Source organism: Cupressus sempervirens, chromosome 1 (assembly GCF_028749045.1).
Source record: "Cupressus sempervirens isolate cs-2001-9-10 chromosome 1, ASM2874904v1, whole genome shotgun sequence".
Taxonomy (NCBI): Eukaryota; Viridiplantae; Streptophyta; class Pinopsida; order Cupressales; family Cupressaceae; genus Cupressus; species Cupressus sempervirens.
In genome coordinates, this window is record NC_143118.1 from 762,521,723 (window position 1) to 762,548,360 (window position 26,638).

Sequence of the window (26,638 nt, forward strand, 5' to 3'; positions counted from 1 at the left end):
TATGCCAAGAATATTTGTACACATCAATTGATACAACAAAAACACCAAAGGAGAAATGAATCTCCTTTGTGCATCGAATATTATGATATCAATGACAACCATTAATGAGAGTGTCATGTCCCCAAATTTTATTGTAATAATTAAATTAAATTAATTAATTAACTGGTCCCAAAATTTAAATAATAAAATAGGACCTTTAATTAGTTACTTTAATTAATTAATATGGGGCCCAAGTTAATAATATTTGTATTTATGGTTCTGATTGATTTAGTATATCTTGGACCTATTTTTAATTTAATTGTTTCGTAGGTGTTGCCATCAACTATCTTTGTACACCCTCAGAAAGGTTTTCCTGATGGGTATTTAAGCACGGCTTGTAGGTGGTTGTTGGTATTTGATTTGGATTATTTCTTTTGTATTGCAAATTTTCGTTGGGATTCTCTATTGTTGGCCATTTCGGAAGTGAAAGATCTTCTCTACTTGGCTTGTCCAGTTTCGGTGGGATTCAACCCTCATCCTATTCCGTTGCATGTAATACTTCGCTCAGGTTTGGCAAATCAGAGCACCATCTTATTGCAAATATTAATTGAAGGATATTTGTGTTCAATCTCCATTCTTGTTTGGTTTATCGATGAATTCGGATCTATAAATTTATGTTTGCATGACTCAACATTCCTCCTCCATCCATATACCATCTATCCCTCACATCACTAAGTGCATCTTTCGTATTGCAACCGTACGACTTGGACAATTCCATAACTGTACTATTGCTATCGTACCGTATGGCTTGTCTTTTCCCCTCACGACACGACCATTGCACCTCCATATCGTATGACCATCTTTGTGCGTACTACAACATCACCATATCATACGACTTTCCAGGCTACTGTATGACCAATCAACACCACTGTCCATACTCCACTCCAAGCTATCGTACGACCCACCCTAAACAGTCCATACATCATTGTTCACTCCATTCAACTAGATTGTACGACCATCAGGACATTGGCCATTAGGCACACATGAACAATGGGTAGCTAGCCATCAGGCACACAGGACCAATAAGTAGTTGGCCATTAGGTAGACGAGACCAATGGGTAGCTGGCCATTAGGCACACGGAATCAACGAGTAACTGGCCATCAGGTACATGGGACCAACGGGTAACTGGCCATCAGGCACACAGGACCAACAGGTAACTGGCTATAAGGCACACAGGACCAACGGGTGACTGTTATCAGGCACATGGGACGAACAGAACATTACAGAGAGCAACATGAATAGCATCAACCTCACATTCTAACAATCTCCCTCTTTGTCATTGATGGTAATATTCATCAATAACAAATTACACAATCAAATATATCGGCATGAAAGTTCATTAACAGTTCTTCTGCCCTTTTCACCCTTTACACAACAATGACAAAAGGCCAAAACTACCCCTTACTCACTTTGGTCCCCTTCAGAGGGAGCTACCAAGCATTGATCCAATAGAGAGTAAACATGCAATATGCTGTACCAGTGCACTCACTAGTGCATCTAGTGAACACTAGGAAGGGGCAAAATGCCCAACTTCCCCTTGAGATACTCAAAAAGTGTCCTATCACAAAATTTTGTAAATATATTTGCAATCTACTCATTTATAGGTATGTACTCGACTTCACCTTCCAATACCTTCTATCTCAAGAAGTGATATCTGATAGCTATATGTTTATTCTATAATGTTGCATTGAATTGTTTGTAATATTTATAGCACTGGTATTGTCACACATAATTGAAACTAGTTCATCTAAAGTGATTCCTACATCCTTCAAAGTCTGTATTATTCTAATACTTGAGTACAACAAGAGGATGCTGCAATATATCCTGAATCAAGAGTTCATAAAGGTATAGAATTGTGATTTTTGCTTGGCCAAGCAACTAATTGGGAGCCAAGAAAGTAAGCTCCATGACTAGTACTTATTTGGTATGTTGATGTTGTAGCTTCAGTCGGATTGAATTGATTGAGAGATGATCCCTCTATGGTTATTGATTAAACATTATTGCATTTGATTAATCACCAATTAGACATATATGTGTGTGTTTATATTGTTGTTGACATTATCTAATGACAATTAACTTACAATAACCAATATTTATTAACATAGAGACATGTCTCTTCTACTCCTATATATATACATTCAGATTTGCACTTGGAAAACACATATTTTACAAGTAGTGCTATTACATTTGCAGTGATCCTCATAAATCAACATGGTATCAGAGCCAGGATGCAAATGTAAGAAGAGTTTGAACATTCGAATCAACATTCGTCTAGACAGAACTAATATCGAAGGATCCCAATGAGATATCGATTTATATATTCTCAATTTATAGGAATTCAAGCAACAGGGAAGTCAAACAAATTTGGCAGCTTCTAATAATTAGTTAAAGGACACACTTAGCATCTACATAAAAAGTGTTAGAAATACGAAATACTGAGAGGGGGGCGGGACAATCTGTATTCCACAAACTTTTGCCCAATTATGGATATCATTAACAATCTTATAATTTCCATAAATGAATAAATTGATTAAGCTGAACAGTAAACACAACCATAAAACAATGGAACACATAAACCATATTTTGTTAACTAGGGAAACCTTGGCTGAGGGAAAACTTTGGTGGGGATGGTACCCACAAAATAATCCACTAATCAAAAGTATCTTGTGAAAGATATTGACCCTGTTAGGAGTCTATTACATCCATATAATGTCTCGGTCCTTGTTAGAAGCCTCAACCCTGTTAGGAGTTGTTATTACAATTACATAATGTATGCAAGCTAAGCCCACTGCCCAAACATGCAGTATACAATAATATTCAGTATACTAAAGTGTAGATACAAAAACCTCTTTACAATTACTGATATCTTCAATATATGATATGATCTTTCTAGCTCATTGTGCCAACCTGACATACTCTGCCTTTATACTCCTTTACAATCAAGTTCACATCACAAAACAATCACATACTTATCACAACAACCACACTTAACTTCACATTCAAAAAGCTTCCTTTGTACACTGTTATTATGTCCTGTCGGCCTTCATGCCTTGACACGTGTCCCAAAATACAAAATTACACTTTTGTAACTTAGGGTTAACATCTAGGATGTCATCCCTAATTAGTTAAGTAATTATTTTGGTAAACAAAATAATTCCTTAACATTAAATACTCGATTCTTTATCTCTGTCCTGTTCCATTTGTTTATTACTGCAATTGGTAAAACTGCAATGAGTCTGTCCGTACTGACCATATTGCCTCATGCTCTTATGTATGGTATGTTGATATACTGTAGCATCACCAGGTAACTATGTATGTGCCAATGATGCCTCTGTAAAAGCTCACCAATCAAAACTATAATTGTACTGACAGATAAATTGCTTGATACTTAGACAGTTTTCTATGTCTAACTACCAAAACTGTATCTTTATACTTTTCTCACTCCATATTGAGTATATGTTGCCATTAATGACAACCTCATACTATTTACCCTAGCCAAATTGCCAACAATAAGAGGGTGATCCAAGTGGAGATAAGGAAACAAGGAGCCAGAGTATCGGAGGAATCGTAGGAGAAGATCATCACACTTCACATAATCCATTACGGAACACATCACAACCGACGTGGATAAATGATGGATGGATAACAGATTTTAGACGACATAAGGGGAACAAAAAATAGGGAGTAAATGGGATAACATGGAATATGACAGGGAGACATTATTTGCAAGACATATTGTTGCCTAGTTGGAGCAAACAAGGAGATAGAGATAATGACAAGTGGGTAAGGTAAAGTGCCAAATTAAACTCTCAAGCATATGAAGAAAGGCATATATGTTTAGAGGCATCTCATACATATCAAGAATCCCCAATCATGAGATATAATTAAATGTAATGTGGACATTTGAAGCCTTTAACATATATGCTATTAAACTTTAGTTAACTAAAGTATGGAAAGGTATCAAGAGAAATCTATATAAAGAAATATGATACAAGTGATTGAAATATCCTCTACATGGTCTTATATTGAGGATATATATATGATATAGATATATACATAAATAAATATATGCAATCGATAAAGGGGAGGACTCTTTTAGTAAAGATGACAATGTGAGGAAATATAATGAACCTTGAGTGGAAGATTATACAATTTTATTGGTATTGTATTTCATCAAAGTATACACAGTCACCATTAATTGCAATCCTAGAAGTACAAGAACTAAATGGACATATGGATTCTCATTGGAGCAATTTGCATCAAGGATATTAAGTGAGATAAGTATTGTCTGAGTATTGTATCTTGAGAACTACCTTTATTTACTTTATTAGTTAATCTTTTATTTGTATTTCTATACATACTAGAAAAACTATTCACCTTGATCTTTTCCGTTCTCTCCGGGGATGTTTTTGTAGGAAAAGGAAGATTGATATTAGATTTAGAGGGAGTCTGACACTTCATCAGAGGCAACATTGGATGAGGAGCTTTAAAGATTGATATTTAGAGGGAGTATGAAAATCCACGTGTGTGACTGCATGATTTAATGGGCCTGGCCCCTATGTACATCATGAGGAAGTGATGACTTTCAAATGATTATTGTTTGTATTTGTAGAATTTATTGAAAGGTGATGATCTTACAGTAACTTTATCTAATATTATGATGGTCATCTTATGATGACTAAGCGGATCATGATAGATTATAACTTGCATGGTGGATTAAGTTAAACAGACAATGACCACCTATTGTGATGGACATCTTATGATGTCTAAGAAAATCGTGGTAGATGATAACTTGCATGGTGGATTAAGTTCCTTAATCAGACCATGAATGTTTATGGTAAGTATTATTGATCATACATTATCTATGGACATGTTTTGAGTACTTGGTGAATATCACGTGACTTGATATTATGAGGCCATTAGTCCTGATATCATGAGATGATATCTGAATTGTGAGTATCTTCTAAATGAAGATATTTTTAATCATGGCAACCTTATATTACATTTAGGTAATCTCTAACCATGTGTTTATCCTCCCTAGCCAAGAGGGAGTGTTGATGTTGTGGCTTCACTTGGATTGAATTAATCTAGAGACGACCCCTCTATGGTTATTGGTTAAGCATTATTGCATTTGATTATTGTCAAATTGACATATCTACTTATATGTATATATGTTTATATTGTTTTTGATATTGTCTAATGGCAATTAACTTACTACAACCAATACTGATTAACATAGAGACATGTCTCAATGTCTCTTTATGAGACATATCTTTAATACTCCTATATATACATGCAGATCTGCACTTGGAAAACACATACTTTATAAGCAGTGCTATTACATTTGCAGTGATCCTCATAAATCAACAGGTTATAGAAACAACCTCCTCAATCTGCATTTGTGTAAGCTATCGGCATGAAATCTAAGCCTTTTGGATACCATAGTCCAAGTTCTTCTATAGGTATTTGAAAATCCTCTTCACTTCCATAACATGTGACTCTTTCGGGTCATTCTGAAATCTGGTTGGCAAACATATTGCCTACATGATTTCTAGTCTAGTAGCAGTTAGGTACAATCATTTATCGATACTTGCATCAGCTTTTGGTGAATCATCCTCCTTAGTCAACTTGCATCTGGTAACAATAGATGTACATATTGGTAAAAAATTCTCCAAACCAAAATTCTTCAACGATTCTCTCACATACTTGGACTGAGAAATGAAAATGCATTTACTGTTATGATTTACTTACAATCCAAGAAATAAATTCTAACCATGGACATCTCAAATTCCTTCTGCAAATTTCTTGCATAAATCATGTTTTCCTCCAAAAATTATGTCATCAACACAAATTGCAACAATCAAGATATGATTTGAATAGGTGTTTTATTGCAAATTACTGTTTGCTGATCCTTTTTTGAATCCTTGTAAAATGAGATACTTGTCCAATCTGCCAAACTCTGCTTGGGTGCCTTCGTAAATCCTCACAATGCCTTCTTCAGGCTGCACACAACATCCATATCCTTTTCAATCTGAATCCTTTCGGTATCTCAATATAAACTTCCTCCTTCAGTTCTCCATTTAGAAATGTTGAGTTGACATTCATCTAGTAAACCTTGAATTTCTTAAAATGCTGTAAATACTAAGAATATACGAATTGCCTCCATTCGAGCAACATAGGCATTAGTCTCATGAAAATCAATCAATTCCTTCAATCTGAGTGTAAGCTTTGTAAACCAATTTTATCTTGTTCCTTTTTACCTTACCATTCTCATTTAACTTGTTTCGATAAACCAATTTAGTACCAATCACATTCTTATCATCCAGTCTGGGTACAACTTCCCAAGTTTGATTATTTTCATTTTGATCTAGTTCTTCCTTTATTTTTCTAACACAATTTTGATTACAACATGCTTCTTCAACAGATTTAGGCTCTATTGCAGAAAGTAAACATAACTAAACTGGAGAAAACACAAGCCTCCATCCTTCCAAACTTGGTGGTGACCTACTAAAGGTGGAAACCATATACCTCGCTGCTCTATCAACTGTCACTGGATCCGACAACCTCGTCGCCAACCTTTGCTAAAAATCAAAACATTACATGACCCCTCACATGGGAATGTTGCTTGTCAAACTCTCTAGATAAAATATTGTTCAACACTATAGCATAGAGTTTGGCAAAAGAGTGTGCGATCATGATAGTCTTGTAGTTGCCAGGGTCTAAGACTAACTCGGTCTTATGAATCAGATAGATAATGTGCCTTGACCAAGGGTCAGGAAAATTAGTGCAAACCACTTTGTTAAAGAGCACAGAGAAGGAGCCCAATACTATACCCAACTTGAAGAGTTCTGCATCAAACCCTTCCTCGTCTGTTGGTTGAGTGTTGCTCATGGATCTGATGGCCCCACAAATGTCGGAGAAGGTGAAGAGATGACAGTGGGTCGGGGGTTGAGGTGGAGGGGAGGCTGGTTGGGGTTGGGGACGTTGTGAAGAGTGGAGGCGTGGGTGACTAATGCACTGTGGTCTAAGGTGGAAGGAGGTTTGGGTGTGGCGGCAAGGCATCAACATGCAGTAAGAAAGTCACACTTGGGTGAAGGACGAATGATGAGAGGTGAGGCTGAGTGAAGCGAACAGTGGAAGGGCTTGCAGTCATAACTGTACCACTAGTTCATAGGACAAGTGTTCCTTTGCTTGGGGCTAGAGGGCGGGGCTTGTGTTGTGGGGTATGGAAAGGAGAGAAGACTCCTAAAGTGAGTCGCTAGTAGACCGAACATGGACGAAGCATCAATGTACTTGGTGAAGGAAGTCTAAGGAAGGGGCCATCTAAGATGGAGGGTAAAGAGGTCATTGCCATTCTCAAAGAAGCGAAAGGAGGTATGGGTGATAGTTGAAATGACAAAGGGAGGTGGGGGCGAGGGGAGAGGGGCGTGGGAAGATGCTAAAGGAGAGGCTAAGCAGAGCGTGGCTAGCATAGGGGAAGCAAGAGACGAAGAAGAAACTAATGGAGGAGATGAAGGAAGCACAAGAGAGAGCATAGTTCACAACACTCATGCAACACAATGGGGTCAACAAGTGAAGAACCTAGTGTAAGGGAAATAGGGGAGCCCAAGGAGAATCACCAAGTCTGTAGCCTTGCAAAACTGGAGAAGAGGACGTCCATAACTAGTAAGAGGCCACTAACAGTCCTCAAAAAAGCATCAAAGACCCAAATTTGATGGATCTACCCTAGAAGTACAAATTGAGTTAGACTCACAATCGCGAAGGGGGCTCTGAAGATCTTTGGTCCGCGCATTAAAATGCATTAAGATGACGATGTCACCCATGGTTGAGAATATGGAGATGCACTCGTGTAAATCAACAAAAGGGTTCATATCATCCGTTCATAGGACAAGGAGGACGGCGGAAAACAGTATAATACAATGAAGACATTGTTGAGATGTTGATTGGTACGATCAATACAGATCCACATGAAATGGGTCAAAGTGTTAGAATGAACAATAGAAGTATTATGAAGAGACGGTCACAAACCAAGCAGGCAATGCGACTAGATCTGCTAGCTCGACCAGAAGTCTTGACCTCTTCTTTGTAAACAGAGAGCTACTAGTACGTAGTGAGTCCAAGAAAAGGACGAGCAAGACTTTTAACAGCCAACCAAAATGTCAGCATAACCAACAACATCTTGAAAAGACCTGACAATGACCATAAGGTGCCATTGCCATCCCAATAATTGACAAACATGGAACTAGTGGGAAATTTCCTCTCGCCTAACTGCTGTTGAGATCGTCATTTAGCCATGAGGGTCAATCTCAGTTCCCACCTAGGGGGAATCACGAATAACTGCCCACTTCTTGTTGCGTCTAGCCTTCGCTACAAGTCTTCGAGAGTGTTTAAGCTTAGCCACTTGTGACATTGTAAGATCCTCATCAAGAAAAATCTTATAAGGAAGAGAGAAACATTTCCTCTTCACTCTAAGAAACCGCAGCTGGTCGGTCAACAAAAGGAACTTGAGGAAAAGAGTGCCATCCATAACAACCCAAGCTCAACCAAGCGTAATGTCTGAGATGCCTAATTGGTCATTGAGTAAGGAATATCTAGTTGGAATGGGGTTAGTGGAAGAGAGAGATAAGTCCCAAACTCTCAAGTTGAGCTCCTGGACGCACCTAACATGCTCATCGACCAACTTTTCTTGTACAATCGTTTCCACACAAGAAAGAGGTGTAGTACTGTTTACAGATGGATGTCTAAGACTTAATCTGCTGTTCTGTTTCCAAAACTAGCGAGGTTTGCTAATGAGCTTGACCTTTTTATCCTTGATGATGCCAATTTCCCCGAACTGTTCAATAATGGATTCGACGTGAGATTCGATGCCTATAATTTTCGTGGTAAAGGTTGCTGAAAAGTCGTCGATGAGTGTAGAGTTGGAACGGACATGCTGTTTTGTGTCATTTTGCAAAGTAGTAAGAGACTAAACAATGTCCCAGAGGTTCAAAATTTCTTCTTTAATCTTTACTATCCGGTCTATCAACTGCTAATAAGTAATAAACAAAGGCTGCGATAGATTTGTATCCATGATGATTAGAGTAGTACTACTGTAGGCATAATCAGGAATAAGAAGACGAGAGCGCACAAAATCTCGCAATAGAGAGAGGCCAGGGAGGTCTGGACACTACAACAACTACAATCGTAGGAACGCAACACCCACGGAAGGAGCATAATTCTGTATGATTGTGACTCTTCAAAAATATTATAACTTATTGAAAGGAATATGATTATGAAGGGCGGTGATTGTTTGAAAGGATTATAACTATGAAGGTTGTGACTTTTCAAAACAATTGTGATTATGAAAGGTTTTGACTTTTTGAAAGGACTCTGATTATCAAGTATTATGACTTTTTGAAATAGGGTCAATTACACAAGGTTATAAATTCTTCCAATCATGATGAAGAGTTGTGACCTTTCACTTCTATAGGTAGACTAGCACAATCTATTAATACCATATACAATGTATCTATTCTTGGAAGCAACCAATAAGTAGTTATTTTATGAAACCATGACAAATAATAGGATGGGGACATTATACATTCTTCCCTCTATCTTCCCAAAATAGATCTCTTTCTTCTTAGAACACAAGCCTATGGGAGCAAATGCTCCTTTGACAAGGCGAAAACTTCCTAAAAGCTCTACACTTGGCCAAACTTCATGTGAGCTGACCCACAAGACCCATAAGAGGTTCAACAGGAACGACTATTCTAGCTCATGTAATATGATTCATAATAAATAATCTTAAGCATCATGTCCTAGCCAACAAGGAATAATATATGTTATTACAGAATTGATAATCTACCTGGGGTTTGTGTGTTCATGGAAGATATGAAAAATAGGGTCCTGCTCTTAAAAGAGAAGATTCTAAGAACTAACACTAAATAATAGTTTGGGTTAAGGGAAATAGATTCACATGAAAGGTATCATGCAAGGCAATAAAGAAATGACAAAGGCTTTTGAATTTTGAAAAAAAGCAATTAATCTTTTCTGTTAGTTACATCTTATTGCTACCTCACTAAAATATTACTCCCTAGCAACTTCACTAACCATGTACTTCTTAACAAATATACATCCAATCATGTCTCCAATACCTTTTGATCTTTCTAAAGTCTAAATATAACCATAATCTTATGCCTTCCTCATGAAAAGTAATATTAATATGTTCAAACTTTCAATTGAGAATGTATGTCTTCATTTTACGTATGTATATGAATTGATGAGCACTAAAACTTAAGCACGTTTTGGTTATTTGTTTGTGAATGAAAATTTCCTTCATCGCTATTTTTTTTTTCTCAAATTAGTGAGCTTTTGGACTTTTTAGTAATTACTATGCTTTTGCCTCACGTGTATTAAAAGGAAAAGTTTTCTGTGCAGGTCACATGGGCTTATTTTTCGGGCGTTCTACTGGATCTGGGACAATTATAAATGCAAATGGTATAATTTTAACAAATGCACATGTGGTAGCAGACCTTACAAGTGGAGGAGTTCCTCACAAAGGAAAGGTTGGGTTGTTATTCACAAAGGCTATAGTTTGTCTTTCTGTTGTAATGTAATTAGTTGCAAAGCAATGTTCAAGAGCTGTTGAATGATTTCACCCTCCTTATTTGCCTTAAATTTGATTTTCTGTATTGCAAGACCTTTTTTATATCACATTTTTCTGAAGCTGAACAACCTTTAACATATTTATTATTAAGTACAATAAAATGGTAAACTTGTTTAAACACATAAGACTTTGATCCTTACGGTATTGATGAACACCGTGATAGTTATATCTACTTAGAGAATGCTAATTACAACCACTAATATAAGTTTTCCATATGTTATTAAATAGAATGTATATAAGAGGTTATTAAATTTACAATAATCTAGGATTTAGAAGGCCTTCTTAGAATAAAACTTGAAAATTTGCAAAATTTGGCCAAGTTTGGAACTGAGAAATTAAAATAAAATTTGATTCAAGGATGTGTAAATTTGCCAAAGTTTGGGGCAGAGGAAACACCTCTTTGTCTCAAGCTGTGGGTAGAGGAAGCACCTCTCCATCTAGAGGAAGCATCTTCCATCTCAAGCTGGGGGTAGAGGAAGCATCTCTTCATCTCAAATTGGGGGTAGAGAAAGCATCTCTTTGTCTTAAATTAGGGGTAGAGGAAGCTCCTCTACGTCCTAAGTTGGGTGAAGGAAGCAACTCTTTTTCATAATGTTGATGAAGAGAAAATAAGGGAGATTGATTATAATGTCATTAATTGGGATGAAGTTTAATTTCAAGTTAAGGTAAGACCCCAATTTACCTCAATTTTACAAAAATATTAAAGGGTTTTAAATTGAAATGAGATTAGTTTTACCTCTAATTTGCAAAATGAAAATGAGTTTTAAATTCAGATGAGATTACATTTACCTTGATTTGCAAAAATGGAAAAGGGTTTAAAATTGAGATGAGATTAAATCTACCTCGATTTTACAAATGAAATTGGTTTTAAATTGAGATGGATATTAAATCTACCTAAATTTTGCAAAACATGGACTGATTTTAAATATGAATTAACTAATTCATCCATTGTGACATTGAGTTTATTCAAACGGCATCAATTGTCACAAATGGATGGTTGTAATTAATGAAATCAATTATAAATAGCAATGGATTGATAAATTGATTGAATTTTTTTCTTTTCATCTCTAACTAAGTTGGCCTAGATCAATGGTCAAAGACATAATAATAGGAACCTTCAAATTGTAGGGGCCAAAATTGTAGGAAGCCAAAATTGTAGGAGTCCAAGACAAACAATTTCTGCCACGCTAATTACAAGTCAAAGTCAATCGAAGTAATGTACTTAATACTAGAAAATCAAACTTGTGGGAGATATTGCAAACATTTGAAATCAGACTTGAAGCGACAAAGCTATCTCGACAAATCCAAGGCATAACACTTGGAAATTATCAAAGAAAAATCTAAATTAAATTATTTTTTGAATGGAGTCTGTGGCTATGACTGAATTATTTAAGTTTGAAGTGTTCAGTCATTTAGGTGAAATCAGATCTTAAAGGTATCTTTATTGAAAAAATTGCTTCTTTAAGCATTAATCTATATGTTTTTAGATGTGAAATACAAGTATTTGACAATATAATGTTGTGTTACATAGTTAAAAGGCGGATGAGCATTGAAAGGCAAGGTTGAGTTGAAATCCATTCATTGGAGCAACTTAGAAGATCAAGTCAAGAGAAAGACTCTAAGGCTTCTAAGGGAAGAGCATGATAGGAAAGGATTAAGAATATTGAAGATGAAGCAATTGAGAATTTGAGCCATCTCAATTGAAGGCTTAACAATGCTTTTTCATCAGTAAATAAGGGTTATTTGTCAAGTTTCTATTTGAGCATGCTAAGGAGGAAGCCATATTTTACCCCAATAGGAACGTGCCAAGTGTGATAGTGAAAATTCTCATCATATTGAAAATCATATAGAAAATAATATTCTCAAGAATGGCATGGTGTAAATACAAGTGGCATCATCTTATTGGTTCATTAAACGGTGGCTTTGTCTACAAGGTTAATTCTTCTACAAGTTTCTACCTAACCTCTCTTCTCATTGGCCCACAAAATATTGTATTTTTTTTATTAGCCCATTTGTTGGTGCATCTTATCTAGTGGTTAAGTCTAGTCTATTTTGTTATTGGCCCATTAAGGCAGTGTAATGTTTTAATTGGCCCACATGGTGGTGCTTAAATTTAATTGGGTGTAACGACCCCAACTGGGCTTACACTAAGTCTAAGACATAATTTTTCAATGAAATTTTAACACAAGACTGAATATACAAGTTACTTTTCACAACTAACTATGTCGACCATCAAATTGCAGATTAATTAGGCAGTTGGGATTTTTGCAAATTATTTCTTCTCAATTCATTCTACTAATGTTTATGCAAATACAACTCAACTGAATGCAACACCAATGATAAATTGTAATTATTGTCCTTGCATAATAGATATTATCTGGATACAAATTTATTTACTTTAATAACATCAATGAAATACAAGAACCTGGTAAATAAACACAAATTCACATGTCTGTAGTAGTCCACCAGCATGAATGCCACTCACAGATGCAATTCGGTGATGCCAAAACAGAGCAGCGCCATGCTGAAATTCACCCATGTGTAAGGGGCAGCTGACGCCAATTTGCAGTGTTCAATCCACAAGAAACACAGACGCCTATGCTGGTAATTTTACCGTGGCCCGTAGGGAAAAAGAGAGTTGCCTGGCAGTGGCATTGAACCCTCAGTTGGCTATAGGGAAGCCCAATATGCAACACCACAGCCTTCTATTGTGTAGAGATAGAATTGCCGAGCAGCAAAAATAAAACACAATCTCCAGGTGCTTGATTGCAGCTTGCCAAGCTAATGCCCTGAGTAGTGATATCTTGGCATTTGAATTTAGGAAGATTAAACACCTTACAGCAGAAATTAGGGTACTCGATTCTCTAAAGCTACATAAGTACAACCACGCCAAATTGTATGGAGATTGGCGTCCAAGGGTAGCAGAATTCTCAATGCCAATTGCACTAATGTAAATCGCTCCCAACAGCAGCATTATGAATGACAGTGATCATAATTATAAGTCCCAGTTTCCTTAGCTTAAATTTGCCCGAATGCTTATAGTGGGCAATACTCCAGCAATAGATATTAAGGGCATTCACAACTCCCCACACAAAAATGCCTTCCTAGCAACAGCAATGACAGTAGTGGAAGACTCTATACAATTTTCTAGAAATTCAAATACCAAACCTTCTTTTCCTCAACAACGAGATCATTTGTCAGCCACAGGAAATGCAGTAGAGAAAGTCACTAAAATGAAGATACCAAAATCTCAGTTCAAATCCATTATACGTCATCAATAGATTGAATTCACCAACTCCACACAAACTTTCACAAGAGATAATTAAAAGACAAATGACAGTTGGATGCCTTTTCTCTCACAAATGGGCTCATAATTATAACAAAAATCGGCACTTAGCTTCTTCACTCTTTTCACTTAAGAAACTTCATCTTTGCAACTCCATTTTATGACATTAAATAACATAAAGTGCCTTTATAATAATGAAGCCTCATTAATCAATTAATAAATACAAACCTGTTAATTAAATAGTTCAATCCAATGCAAATGATGACTGACTGCTAGCGCCACCAACTGCATTGCTAAATATGACAACTGCCCAAAATAGACTTACTAAAAATAGAAAGTCCACAACTGAGAACCTCAAATCTCACTGTCAGCTCATTAGGGTTGCGATGATGAACTCACCCAACCAACTGTAGGGACCTACTAAAAATGGGGACATTACATTGGGTGGGCATTTAATATTTGTAGCTATGATTATGGAAACCATAATTAGGGCTTATGTGGTTTAATCTTGGTCCTTGATTTCAAAGCAATCTTGACCATTCATTGTGATTGAGCCCCTATATAAAGGTTTGCTCACATCATTTGTAAGAAGCATGATGAAATAGGAGAAAGAGCCGATTGAGTAGGAATCCATCCATGGTCTATATGCATGCTAAAGGGTGGGAGCTAAAAGGTTTTAAATGAAGGGTGCTTCCATTTTAAGATGGTACATTTAGCCTCCACTTTAGCGGGAGTATGAGTTTCCTCAAACTTATGGTAAAGTAGATTGAATGAAAAAGCTAATCTCATCATGACTTAGCAGATGAAACCATCAAGTCCGCAACAAACTTGAGTCTTCATTATATCCAAAATCACAATAGACGAGATGCCATTGACAAGAGAAAAAGTGTAGTCAACTTGCCCAATAAGGTTTGTGTTTCTTATTGTGATCAGGCGGCATATAGCTACCCACGAGCTTCATCATCTCTCTCTAGTAAGTCCTAGCTGATTTTGATCATCACTAACATGTGTTTTTGTAGGATGCAGTTACTAATGTTGTCTTGGAGGAATTACGCTTGTAGAGTTAGCCATATCCTTTTTTATTTATATATTCTTTACTTACTTTAGCTTGCATAAGCATATAGTGTCATATATCACTAAAGTGGGATCTAAATGTACGGTTGGAAGCACTTCGATTTATGACCTTTTAGCTCCTCCTTAGTGTGTTTATATTGTACACTTGTACTTGGAGTACACACTTTCCTTTTTCTTTGTCTCTCTCCTAGGTGAAATTGAGGTAGGACCTAACACATCCTCCTCGATTTCCCTTTTTCTCACTCAAAGGCTGAGGTAGGATCTAGTTTCTATGTATCCTTCTCTTTCTAGGCCCTATTTTCCGATTCTAATCATGATTTATCAATCCCCTATGCACATTATACCTAGGTCTTTTGTAGTCTCGAAATCCTAGGCTGCAAATCCAAGATTCTGGACTCCTAGGGAATAGGTCGAACCAAATCGACCTATTCCGGAATTGGTCGACTTGTTCTCTGTTGGATAAGCAGTTTGGGTCCTTGATCTTATTTCAAATTTTAAATTAATTCCTACTTGCTGTAGTTGGCTCCTGCAGGAGTAATCTCGGAAATTCATTATAAAAGGAATCAATGACTTCATTCACACATGATGGAAGGAAGGTACAAGTATGTGTGGACACCCCAATCTGATATACATCAATTACAAGGTGGAAGCTAAGGGTTGAATGTAATTCTTTCATTGCAAGGTGAGATCTTCATCAACATCTTGCATGAAACCATGGAGGTGCAAGGGGATCATCAAGATGGGTAGATTTCTTTATCCTTGGTGGCTTGGTATGCTTTTTATGCAATTTTCAGATTGATCTTTGTCTCTTCATATTTTGCACAGATTTAATGCCAGGGTTTCATTCAGAGTAGATTCTTAGCATTTTTCTAGCCTTTTACATTCTAGATCTACAATCTAGGATTCACGAACATAACATATACACACAACAATCTTATTAATGGCTATTCGTGGAGGCGGAAATCACCAAAACGGAGGGTTGACTAAGGCAAACCTCTATAAAGCCCCCCACATGCACCAATTCTTCATTTGACTTGCAGGTTATCAAATTTGCTATCATTGATCCAAAAATTATTCGCCGAGACCTTTCTGAAGAAGTGGGGTCAACTTTCCAACAGTGTCCAAAGAACATGTCCATATTCTCGTAAAGTGCATGGACATTTTACCACCAAGTTGACCTGTTATTGGAGGTGTGAGAAAAAAAACATTTTTTGGGTTCTCTATCATGATTGTAGCTCCGCAATCTGAAGTTCTCAATCATAGTTCAAGATTTGTGATTTTTGGTGCATAAAGGTATATTTCCTTGCACACTTTGAGGTAAGTACTTTATTGTTTATTTCATCTTTTAGCATAGACCTATTTTCATTTCTTAATTGGGCTGATTGCATATATTTAACACCTAGAGCCATCTTACACTTGTTATTAAATCAATTGATTCAATTTACTTTCACATTGTTAATATCGAGACATTCACATTGCATGAAAGAGGTATTGCTTGCATACTTCCTTAATGAGATTTTGGTTTAGTATTGGCATCCCTTAATCCTATTTGGGGTTTTACTAATCTAACTTGACTTCATTGAGAGTTTTGTTAGGAAGTTCCTCTTTCTCTTGTATGAAATGACTTAGGGAGAAAGTGTTAAAATTGTTTTACCTAGTTTGCATTGTTAGACTCATTGATGCCATTTTCCCCATTAATAGTACCAAAAATACGGGGGGAGGTGTATAGATAGGATTAACAGTGTGGGATCTACCCCGTTGGTAGATTTTTTTTGATTCAGAATACTTACGAATGTGCTGTGAGAATAAGTGTTGCTGGTCATTTTCGAGCACATGCATATGATAGTATGCATTAGAGGTAAAAATCCAAAATTGTGAGGAGAAAGAAACAAAACGGAAACAAGAAGACCTGCTAGAGGGGATGACAAACAAGTTACATAAGCTACAAAACACAAATAGAGAATGGGGCAAAGAGTATTTCAAGGTATACAAAGGAAGTGGCTCAACGACTAAAAAGAAAAAGAAAAAGTTGCAAGGGCACAAGGAAATACAAGGTGTGTTTTATATGAATAAAGTTGAGAAAACCAAAGACAATCTACAAGGTATGAAGATTGTTTTGAAATCCAAGATGGCTAAAATAAAAGTCATAATTGAACAATTAAAAAGGGGAGAAATAATAAATGTGAAAGGGAAAAAGAACTTAAGAAAAAAGACAAGAAAAGTTTTGTAATGCCTACCCTTACCCTTAAGGGATTTTAAAAATCATCCATGGAAAGGAGGAAGCCATAATGGAATCGAAATGAAGAACCACAAAGAGAAAAATGTAGAGGTAAGCTTAGCAACTCGTACCAAGAGAAGAGGTAGAGATAAGTCAAAGAGCTCGTACGGAGCATAAGGGATTTGTATAATTCATGCAAGAGTAGGAGAGAAAACTATCATTCATAGGGAAGGTTGTACGATAGGTAGCAAAACATACGCAAGGAAGGGAGGTTGTTTGATGCGTAATAACCAAAACCAACGTGTACAAAGTAGGGTGTTAATAGGCTGTATGCCAGGTGACAAAGAACAATCTATACGACATCAAGATCATAAGGGAACACATTTTGTACAATTGGTACAACTCGGACCATTGTCGTATGCTAGACACTAATAGGTATAGACTATATGGTTTATGTCGTCATACTTGTGCAAGTGGGTGTCGTACGAGTTGTAGTCCATATAATAGTCCATACAATTAGATAGATAAGGTAAGATAAGATAATGATATTAATGTCCAACAAGAGACCAACAAGGGTCTAAGGGACTGAAAGATACAACAACACAGTGAAGATAAGTAACCAACAAGAGCACTCAACAGTGATTGGAAAAAAAAAGTGCTACAAAAAGGGAAAAGAAACAACTAGAAGAAAGAGAGAATGACCATCAGTCCTTTCTCGGTACAAAGAAGTCTCGTACAGAGGGATAAGGAGCGGGATGAGCAAGGGGCTGGGTCTAGCTCCGTCTCTACCTCTATATAACTATGGGGCTAGGGTGCTGCTGTCTAAGGAACCCATGTCGAGGTTTGACCGATTTGGTGTGTTTGGTGGCAGGTGGATGGGGTCGTTTCTTGCTCTTGGAAGTGGGTGTGGACAGAAAGAAGTTTGTGATGAGCCAATCCAAGGTTTGGTTCGGATGGAACCAGAGTTATAAGGTGTGATCTCTGAGTTGGGAGGCCTCTTAGAGGTAGAGCGCAAGGCACCTTTGGTTCGAGTAACTGAAAAAAGAAGAGAGGGATTTGCCGTCTTTGAAAAGGCAATGGAATCTACCTTTGATCTCATAGTAGATGGGACACTTGAAGATAAAATGGATTTCTGTTTCCGTCTCGGATAAAGTGCAAAGGTGGCATACCCGTTCCTCTCTAGTTAGGTGGTGATTAGTCTAACAATGGAGTCGGTGGGCTTTGACTCTAAACGATTCCAAGGCGATGTGGAGGGCAAGGCACCAGCGTTGGCTCAAATAAGAGAGGCGAATAATGATACCATCTTGGATCTCCAGAACATGCTCTGAGTAGAAGGCCATCCGAGGGCGTAAATTGTCGGGAGGGCTGATCCAAGTCATGGAGATGTACTGCCTGTATGTCAAGTTTGACGTGTCCGTTTAGCTCTTGCCGTGAGGGGAGGAGGTGAGCAGGAGTATCCAATAAGAACTGGTATGGCGGAAGACTGTCGATGTCAATCCTGATCGAACTCAGTAAAATAGTGGCTTGGATATACCAAGAACGAGTCCTAGTCGTCCCCACCGAGATGGCTATGTCCTGTGATGAGCAATAAACAAGTTACTTGCGCTAGACCATAGTTGAGTCTCCGAAGCCTCTGAGGCGGTGAATAAACCAAATCAAATCGAAAATGGTGCTAAGCCTGAAAGGATGAGCTTTCAATGAGCACTGAGTGTGCTATCGACCTCACACAACTCTACATCCGAGATAAAACTACTATGTACCTCAATCAACTCCTCATCTGAAGAAATGGAAGCCCTCACAATATCAGTATCCCTGCATGTCTTAGCTTCCACCTCAAAGGATAGATCCTGTAAACATTGATCCTGGGACCCATCCAAAACCTCCTCAGAGTCATTAGTTGATACCTAGCAAGGGATATCATACCCAATGCAGCTTATAGCATCATCAAATGTATCATTAGATATGTCCATACTATCTACATCCACATCTCCTAATAAAGCCTCAACTGTTGACACCTGACTCTGAACACATGACTCAGCGTCAACTTGTGAATCAATAATGCTAGAGTATTAACCCACGTCTACTGACTATGCTGTATCACCCAAATCACCAACATCTGAGCTGGGTGATTGCATACATGCATCAATCCCACCTAAGGAAGCAGTTGCCTTCTGCATCGGAGCAACACTATGACAACTCACATATAAATCTCCAATAATAATCCCCTCGAGAGAGTGTGAAGTATGTAATGTCCCCCTACTTAGCCAGTCTGGATGTATGTTGTCGTTAGCCCATTCTTGTATGATCCCGAGGGCTAACCAGGACTTCAAAGGGGATCCTGAGGTTATTTGGCCTAGTCAAATTTAATTACAGGCCAAACGGAGTTCGTTTGTTGGGTTTTCGGAAAGACTTACTATTTTTAGTAAGCCAATAGGGGGATGCAGTGCCTTCAATTTTCAGTGATAGAATGAGATGCGTTTTGTTGGGCTCTTTTTGATGAGCTATTATATGTGAGATTTCGAGTTTATTTGGTATATTATTTTAATGTTTGAAGTTACAACAGTAAAGTGACTATTTAAAATTAAATATTATAATGTTTCATAAAGTCACTTTATAAAAAATCAAGAGTCCCCCTTTTGAGTACATACATGGACTTTGTAAAAGGAAAAAAAGAAGTAATATTAAAACTCATGTATTATCCCACATTGGCAAGACGGAAGCGTGGAGCAAGTGAGGAAGGGATTAAAAGAAAGAGGATAGCCCTCATTTATTCATGGTTGGAAATATCAAAAAAATTGGGGAATTTTTTGGAGATTATGTCTCAATAGTTTGAAGGACGAAATCCCTTCAAGTTGAAAATTTTGACGCCATTGAAAGATATGGTCTTGAAATTCAAAAGGATAGCAGTCTGAAAAAGCAGATACGAAAAAGCAGTCCGAAAAAGTGGAACCAAAAAAGTAGGCCGAAAAAGTAGGCCGAAAAAGCAGAATCGAAAAAGCAGGCCGAAAAAGCAGTCCGAAAAAAGCAGTTCGAAAAAGCAAATCGGAAAAGAAAAGCAGAAGGGGCAGCATTGAAGAAAATTATTACAGCCATCTACAACCAGGTTCCTTTATTAGTATTGTTTTTTAGGGTGAAGTTTCAGCTGTAAGTGTGCATTATACCAGCATTATCATTTTGTAATCCATGTAAATGCCAAAAGTCTTGGCCATATTTCATGAGCATTGTATTAGAAATTTCATTACAAATTAAGAGGATAATAGTTGCTGGTGTCATTTAAGAAATTCAATATCATTATTTATCAAATAGTTAGTTTGTACACCAACTGTTTGTAAAAATGCCAGTTGGCTGTAGGTGTACATTTCTTATGCTTAGATCATATATATGCACTGAATATTGTCAAAATTAGTAGCACACTCATGTTAGACCATTCTGTAGTCCATTTGGAGTCTTCTAGCACAAGATTTTCATTGATGCAAATTGAAAAAGAGTCATTTTAAGCCAGCTGAAATACTATATTAGTCATACGTCCCTTGCATGTGAATTGTTTGATGAAATTCCTTGAGCTTTCATCAGCATTTTTTGAGAGCAGATTTGAGGAGGGTCTTTACAGTGGTATCGGAGCTTGCTTGCAAAGTGTTTGACGAAATGTCAAACAACTGAAGTATAAAGATTTTTGGTGTTTGAAGAAGTTATAACCTATTGGGGTTATTACAGTGGTATCAGAGCTATAAGTCCTGCCATTCTGTGGAGGTCTTATTTGGAATAGTTAGATAGAGAGAAAAAAATGTTTGACAACATGTCTATCAGTCCGGATCAGGGAAAGGAAAGATTCTTACAGATATTAGACACCTTGGCACAGGGACAACGATTAGCAGAGCAAAAAGCACAGGAACAGAGTCAGAGATTGGAGCTTATGATGCAGATGATGGCTCGTCAAATGGGGTTGAATGCTAATGTGGGTGGAGGAAATAATCAGAATGGTAATAGTAAAGATGGGGCACATAATGGAGGCGAACAAGTTGGGAACAATTTCGGTCATGCACCCCAGCAAATTAGGATAGTGAGTTCACTGCCCATGATTCCCATATTTCCTCCTAGAGCTCCAGAGCAGCCCGTACCAGAACCCCAGATCTCTAATATACAGGACCAATTGAGGAGAGATTGGGAAGCCGGAGGTCCAGATTTTATTGCTGCAATCACCTTTAGGGAGTATATAGATGTGCGGATGAAGCATATGCCACGTGGACATGACAGGAACCAGAGCTATGAGCTACAAAAGAAATTAGGGAAACTTCAGTTACCATATTATGATGGCTCGGGGAAGTCTACAGCAAGAGCTTGGGTTCAAAAGCTTGACACATACTTTCAAATGAACCCTATGCATGAGGAAGAAACTATTAAGTATGCAGCAATTCACCTGGATGGGTTAGCACACAAGTGGTGGCATCATGGTATGGTCACTATGGATCATGCACACATTACCTCATATTTAGAGTTTACGGAGAGACTGATTGAACATTTTGATAGGCCTAAGGATCGTACCTTCCCTATGACAAGCAGAAACTTGTATGAGGAGTTTAATAGACATGCGGATTCAATACAGGGAGACATTAGCACATATTCAGGTGAAATGTCCCTTTTCTGATTTTGTATGATATTTCCAACCTTTAATCAGATCTTTGATATCAAACAACTAATATCACAAAGATCCCCCAAATTTCTCAAGAAACCCCAAATTGGGTATGCCAGAAATGGTGCCAAAAGCTTCACAGCTTCACCTATTATTAATAAATCTGAAAATGGACATTTTTACACAAATTTCAGCAGCATAACAGCCTACAAAATGACATTTCCAGATCTATATAGCCTTTACACAACGACATTTTTACACAACGACTCACAAATTTAGGACAAAAACTATGCTCATCGGGCTCCCGAAATTAACACAAAAATGCCCGGAAACACCACAAAAACACTAATAAACTATTTCAAAGGTTTAATCACGTCCCAATACATATATTCAGCTCTATTTTAACAGCTTAAAGTCTGAAATACAGCAGCAACCCAAACTGATATGAAATACTCAACTGAAAACACCAAACTCATGCAAAAAACACACCCGAAAACCCACAAATCTGCACTGTTCAGGACAAAAGCAAACTCTGTATGAGCATGCACATGGAATGGCTTCAAACTCCCGTCCTTAGCCTTCTTGGAAACCTGCAAACTCCCGTTCTTGGGTTTCCTTGGAAACTTGCAAACTCCCGTTCTTGGGTCTCATTCTTCACAGGTTTGGCAGCCTTTGAAGAATAACAAAGAATGAGCAAAAATCAAGTTCTGGCCTCAGCCCAAAATGCCTCCAAACCCCTTAAAAGAGGGCATAACTGTAACTCACATCCAAGAGAGGTTAATGAAACATATTTTAATAATAATTTTCATTTATTAGTTTAACGGTTTCCAAAGATTAACCCCCTTTTTCTGAAACTTCACTTTCTTGGGCCTGCCTGCCTTAGCAAAGATTATTATTTTTTAATTATTTGAAAAGGGGACATGACAAGTCCTCCCCTCCCAAAAATTGCTTGTCCTCAAGCAATGGCTGAACAATAAACCAATCAATCCACCTGGATCCCAAATGTAGTCATGAACTATACTACTACCAATTAACACAGGCTCCTGCAATATCTTCTGCAATATGACCAAGAGGAATCCATAATCAAACTGACAATTATAGCTCAACCAAACTCCAAAATCACAACTTCCACAGTAAAAAACCCATGAGACACAAACTCTTAGAACATCAAAATCCAAGTAAAGTGGACTACCAACACAGTAAATACCATCAATGCATTCCACTGGCCTATATGAAATGTACAATCCAACTCTGCAACAATGGTGAATGCTCCCAAATGAAACTGTACCAAGTATGGAGAATCCACACACTATACAACGCCTGCAGTCAACACAACTCTGTAGATCACCAACCACTATCTCATAACCATAACTACCATGCACCCCTGATGGTGAAAAGCCATCACAAGATAAATAGCAAGAATTGGAACCCAAACCAAATTTTCCTGCCATCAACTCCTCAACACAAGGATCAAATGCTAATTGATGTACATACCTTGCAATATAAAGTTGATAAAAAAAACCAACCCGAGTCAACAGCTCACCATGAACAAGTGATACAACCCACTGTGACTGATCACCAGCTAAGTCAGGAGATGTCATAGCCAAAGGAGTAGAATCAATAACAACACCCGTTGAAGCATCACTCTGAAACTCCTGCTCTAAGTCATGTATTATCAAGCTGTCAATTGTAGAACCTATCACCATGTCATGCCCATCACAACTCTCATCTTGAGACGTCAAACTATCCCATAACTGATGACAAGCACTAGGAACCAAAGTACATCTTTGTATCATCATCTCATCAACATGGTCATCAAAGGTAAATGGATGAGCGTACCTCATAGTGTAATGCCGATAGAATGCGCCAATCTCAGGCAGTGGCTGAGATTGTAATCCAGATGAAACTAACTGCAATTGATCATTAACCATGTTGGAACTGACTACTACCTCCGAAGATATCACCAAGGGAGTAGTATTACTAGCAGGAACCATGCCAATTGCCAACTCACCAACATCACACATGATCTTTGATACATCTCTAGTCTTCATGCCATCAGTACTAGAGGCCACCACCATGTCAGGCATACAACAATCTGCTACAACACCCAACTCAACTGAACCTGACTCTAGTGGGAATGAACCTGATATGCCAATGTTAGTATCAAGGATGGATGCATCCCCATCTCCACTGTCTCTGACAATCTCGGCCATGGACATCCTTGGATCACCAAACACCACAACTTGTGACTGTATAGAATCAGGTAAAGACTGTAGCCGCTCTAACTCCATGGTCACCTTAGCCAAATGAAACTGTGACTCCTTGAAAGCCAACTATGTACTCTCAAGAATCTCAGAAGTCACCTCAAGTTGCTCACTAAGCTAACTCACCTCATCTTCCTTGGCCAACAATGCATCATATGCTGTACTGCCCCACTCCATAAGATAATCTCTGTCAACTACCAACTGCATATAATTCTGTCTCAAAATCTGAATAGCCTCCCATAAAGAGTGGATCTCTGTCAAGGAAAGATAACTGCCTTCTTGCTCATCACTAGTAGGAGAACCCCATCCATAAACTGTTAACAATTGACGAGCAGCATCGAAATGCTGGCAAGTGACAGCAATGTCTCGGTCACTAACTCTCAACTGATTAGACACATGATGGCACTGGCTTGACTGTCTCCTACAAACTTCCTCTGATGCACTATCTAAAGGAGTATCCTCAAAGTTACTAGTCTCTAGAGTATTACCATCCATATCCTGTGAATCAAATCTAAAGCTCATATCAACATACAGAGTATCAAAAACATTAGCACTGCTGTCCAACTCCTCTGTACCTAAGGAAACTAAGTCTTCAAAACTGCCCACTGCATCCTCCTGGATGTCATCAATGCCAATATGATCTTGGGACTCATCTGTACACACTACCAAATATGAAATATCATCAACACATTCCAGCAAGTATGGTCGACTGGATATATGAACAAAGCCCAACACCAGTGTATAAAAACTAATACCAACATCGGATAAGCTCCTGGCACAAGAAAAGACAACACTGTGCAATCTGCTAATCAAATCCATGATAGCACCCAAACAATCACTGCCACCAAAAAGTGTTAAAGATCTCCAGTCAACTGAATCCCAAACGCCAATATAACAATCCCGAGTCCATATCCATAAACTAGAATCAACTGGTAACTCAAGAAAACTCCTCACCTGAGTAATATGACCAATACCAACTAACTCCACATACCTATCATGATGAGATAATGAAGTCACAATACTATCTTTGTTCACCTTCAACTGGCTGGACAAATCATGTGAAGTACTACCAGCCTCAACCTCATGTGATGAACCATCTAACTGTGCCTAGTACTCTTTCTTAGCAAAGTCATGAATGCTCAATGTTTGCTCATCTCTACCAGGTATCTCACCATCCTGCACAACAACATCCTCATAATCATCATCTGAACCTACTACACTGTAGTCACTGCCTATTGTAACTATACCATCCTGAATACCTGTGGCATCACCCTTTGACGACCTGTAAACAATTGTCTCAATTTGAGTATCGAGTTGACTATTACTATGAATCTGTGTAATATCCTTTCCCACCACCTCCTGTGGCAGAGTAGAATTTGAGACCTCTACCTGGCTATCAACTAGTTTCTCAAACTCCTCATGCAAGTTCTTGGCAATTGTGTCATCTGTCTTATGAGAAAATCTGCCAAATAGAAATCCAGTCAACTTATCCACCTTAGCTAGGTCAGACAACATGTCATTCATTATACGATGGTGCTCAATCAACTGTTCAGACATGTCATGGCTTATTTTCATAAGTTTATCTCGAATGTCTAAATAACCATCCTTTCTACTGTTTTGACTCTGGTTATCAATTGTCCAAGATCGTGTCCACTGAGACTCTGTACTATACCTGTCCATTCTGGATAAAGTAGAGTGTAACCCCAATAGGATATAACTTCTTCAAACACCAAGAACTAACATGCAAATGGTTAGAAGTAGCATGCAACCATAGATTTTGACATGCAACTGATTAGAAGCAACATGCAACTGATAAGTAAGCATTACAACTGATTATTTATAGCTCTGATACCACTGTAATAACCCCAATAGGTTATAACTTCTTCAAACACCAAAAATCTTTATACTTCAGTTGTTTGACATTTCGTCAAACGCTTTGCAAGCAAGCTTTGATACCACTGTAAAGACCCTCCTCAAATCTGCTCTCAAAAAATGCTGATGAAAGCTCAAGGAATTTCATCAAACAATTCACATGCAAGGGACATATGACTGATATAGTATTTCAGCTGGCTTAAAATGACTCTTTTTCAATTTGCATCAATGAAAATCTTGTGCTAGAAGACTCCAAATGGACTACAGAATGGCCTAACACGAGTGTGCTACTAATTTTGACAATATTCAGTGCATATATATGATCTAAGCATAAGAAATGTACAACTACAACCAACTGGCATTTTTACAAACAGTTGGTGTACAAACTAACTAGTTGATAAATAATTAAAAAGGGACAACTTGGACGAAATATCTTGGAAATGATGCCTGAAGCATTATCTTTCTGGCAAAGCTAGGGAACCCATGCCCTTACTAACTTTGGATTGAATAGTCAACCTCAAGCTGAATCGCAACCCTGAGAACTTCATGTCGAGATACATATAAGAGGGAGTAATCTCAACCTCCTGACCCTGAAACAAGAAATGAGGA

General features: G+C 37.8%; 1 protein-coding gene across 7 annotated transcripts in view; it reads left to right on the forward strand.

Annotated features, from left to right (window-relative positions):
- DEG14 (Trypsin family protein with PDZ domain-containing protein) overlaps nt 1–26,638 on the forward strand; it is a 213,789-nt gene that overhangs the window by 75,719 nt on the left and 111,432 nt on the right. For all 7 annotated transcript variants that reach the window (XR_016353291.1, XM_089789659.1, XM_089789674.1 and 4 more), the window contains one exon: nt 10,457–10,584. Coding sequence is in view for 6 of the 7 variants with exons in the window: in XM_089789659.1 (XP_089645785.1) it covers nt 10,457–10,584 (128 nt within the window). In the remaining variant the exon portion in view is untranslated. The remainder of the gene's footprint in view (nt 1–10,456; nt 10,585–26,638) is intronic.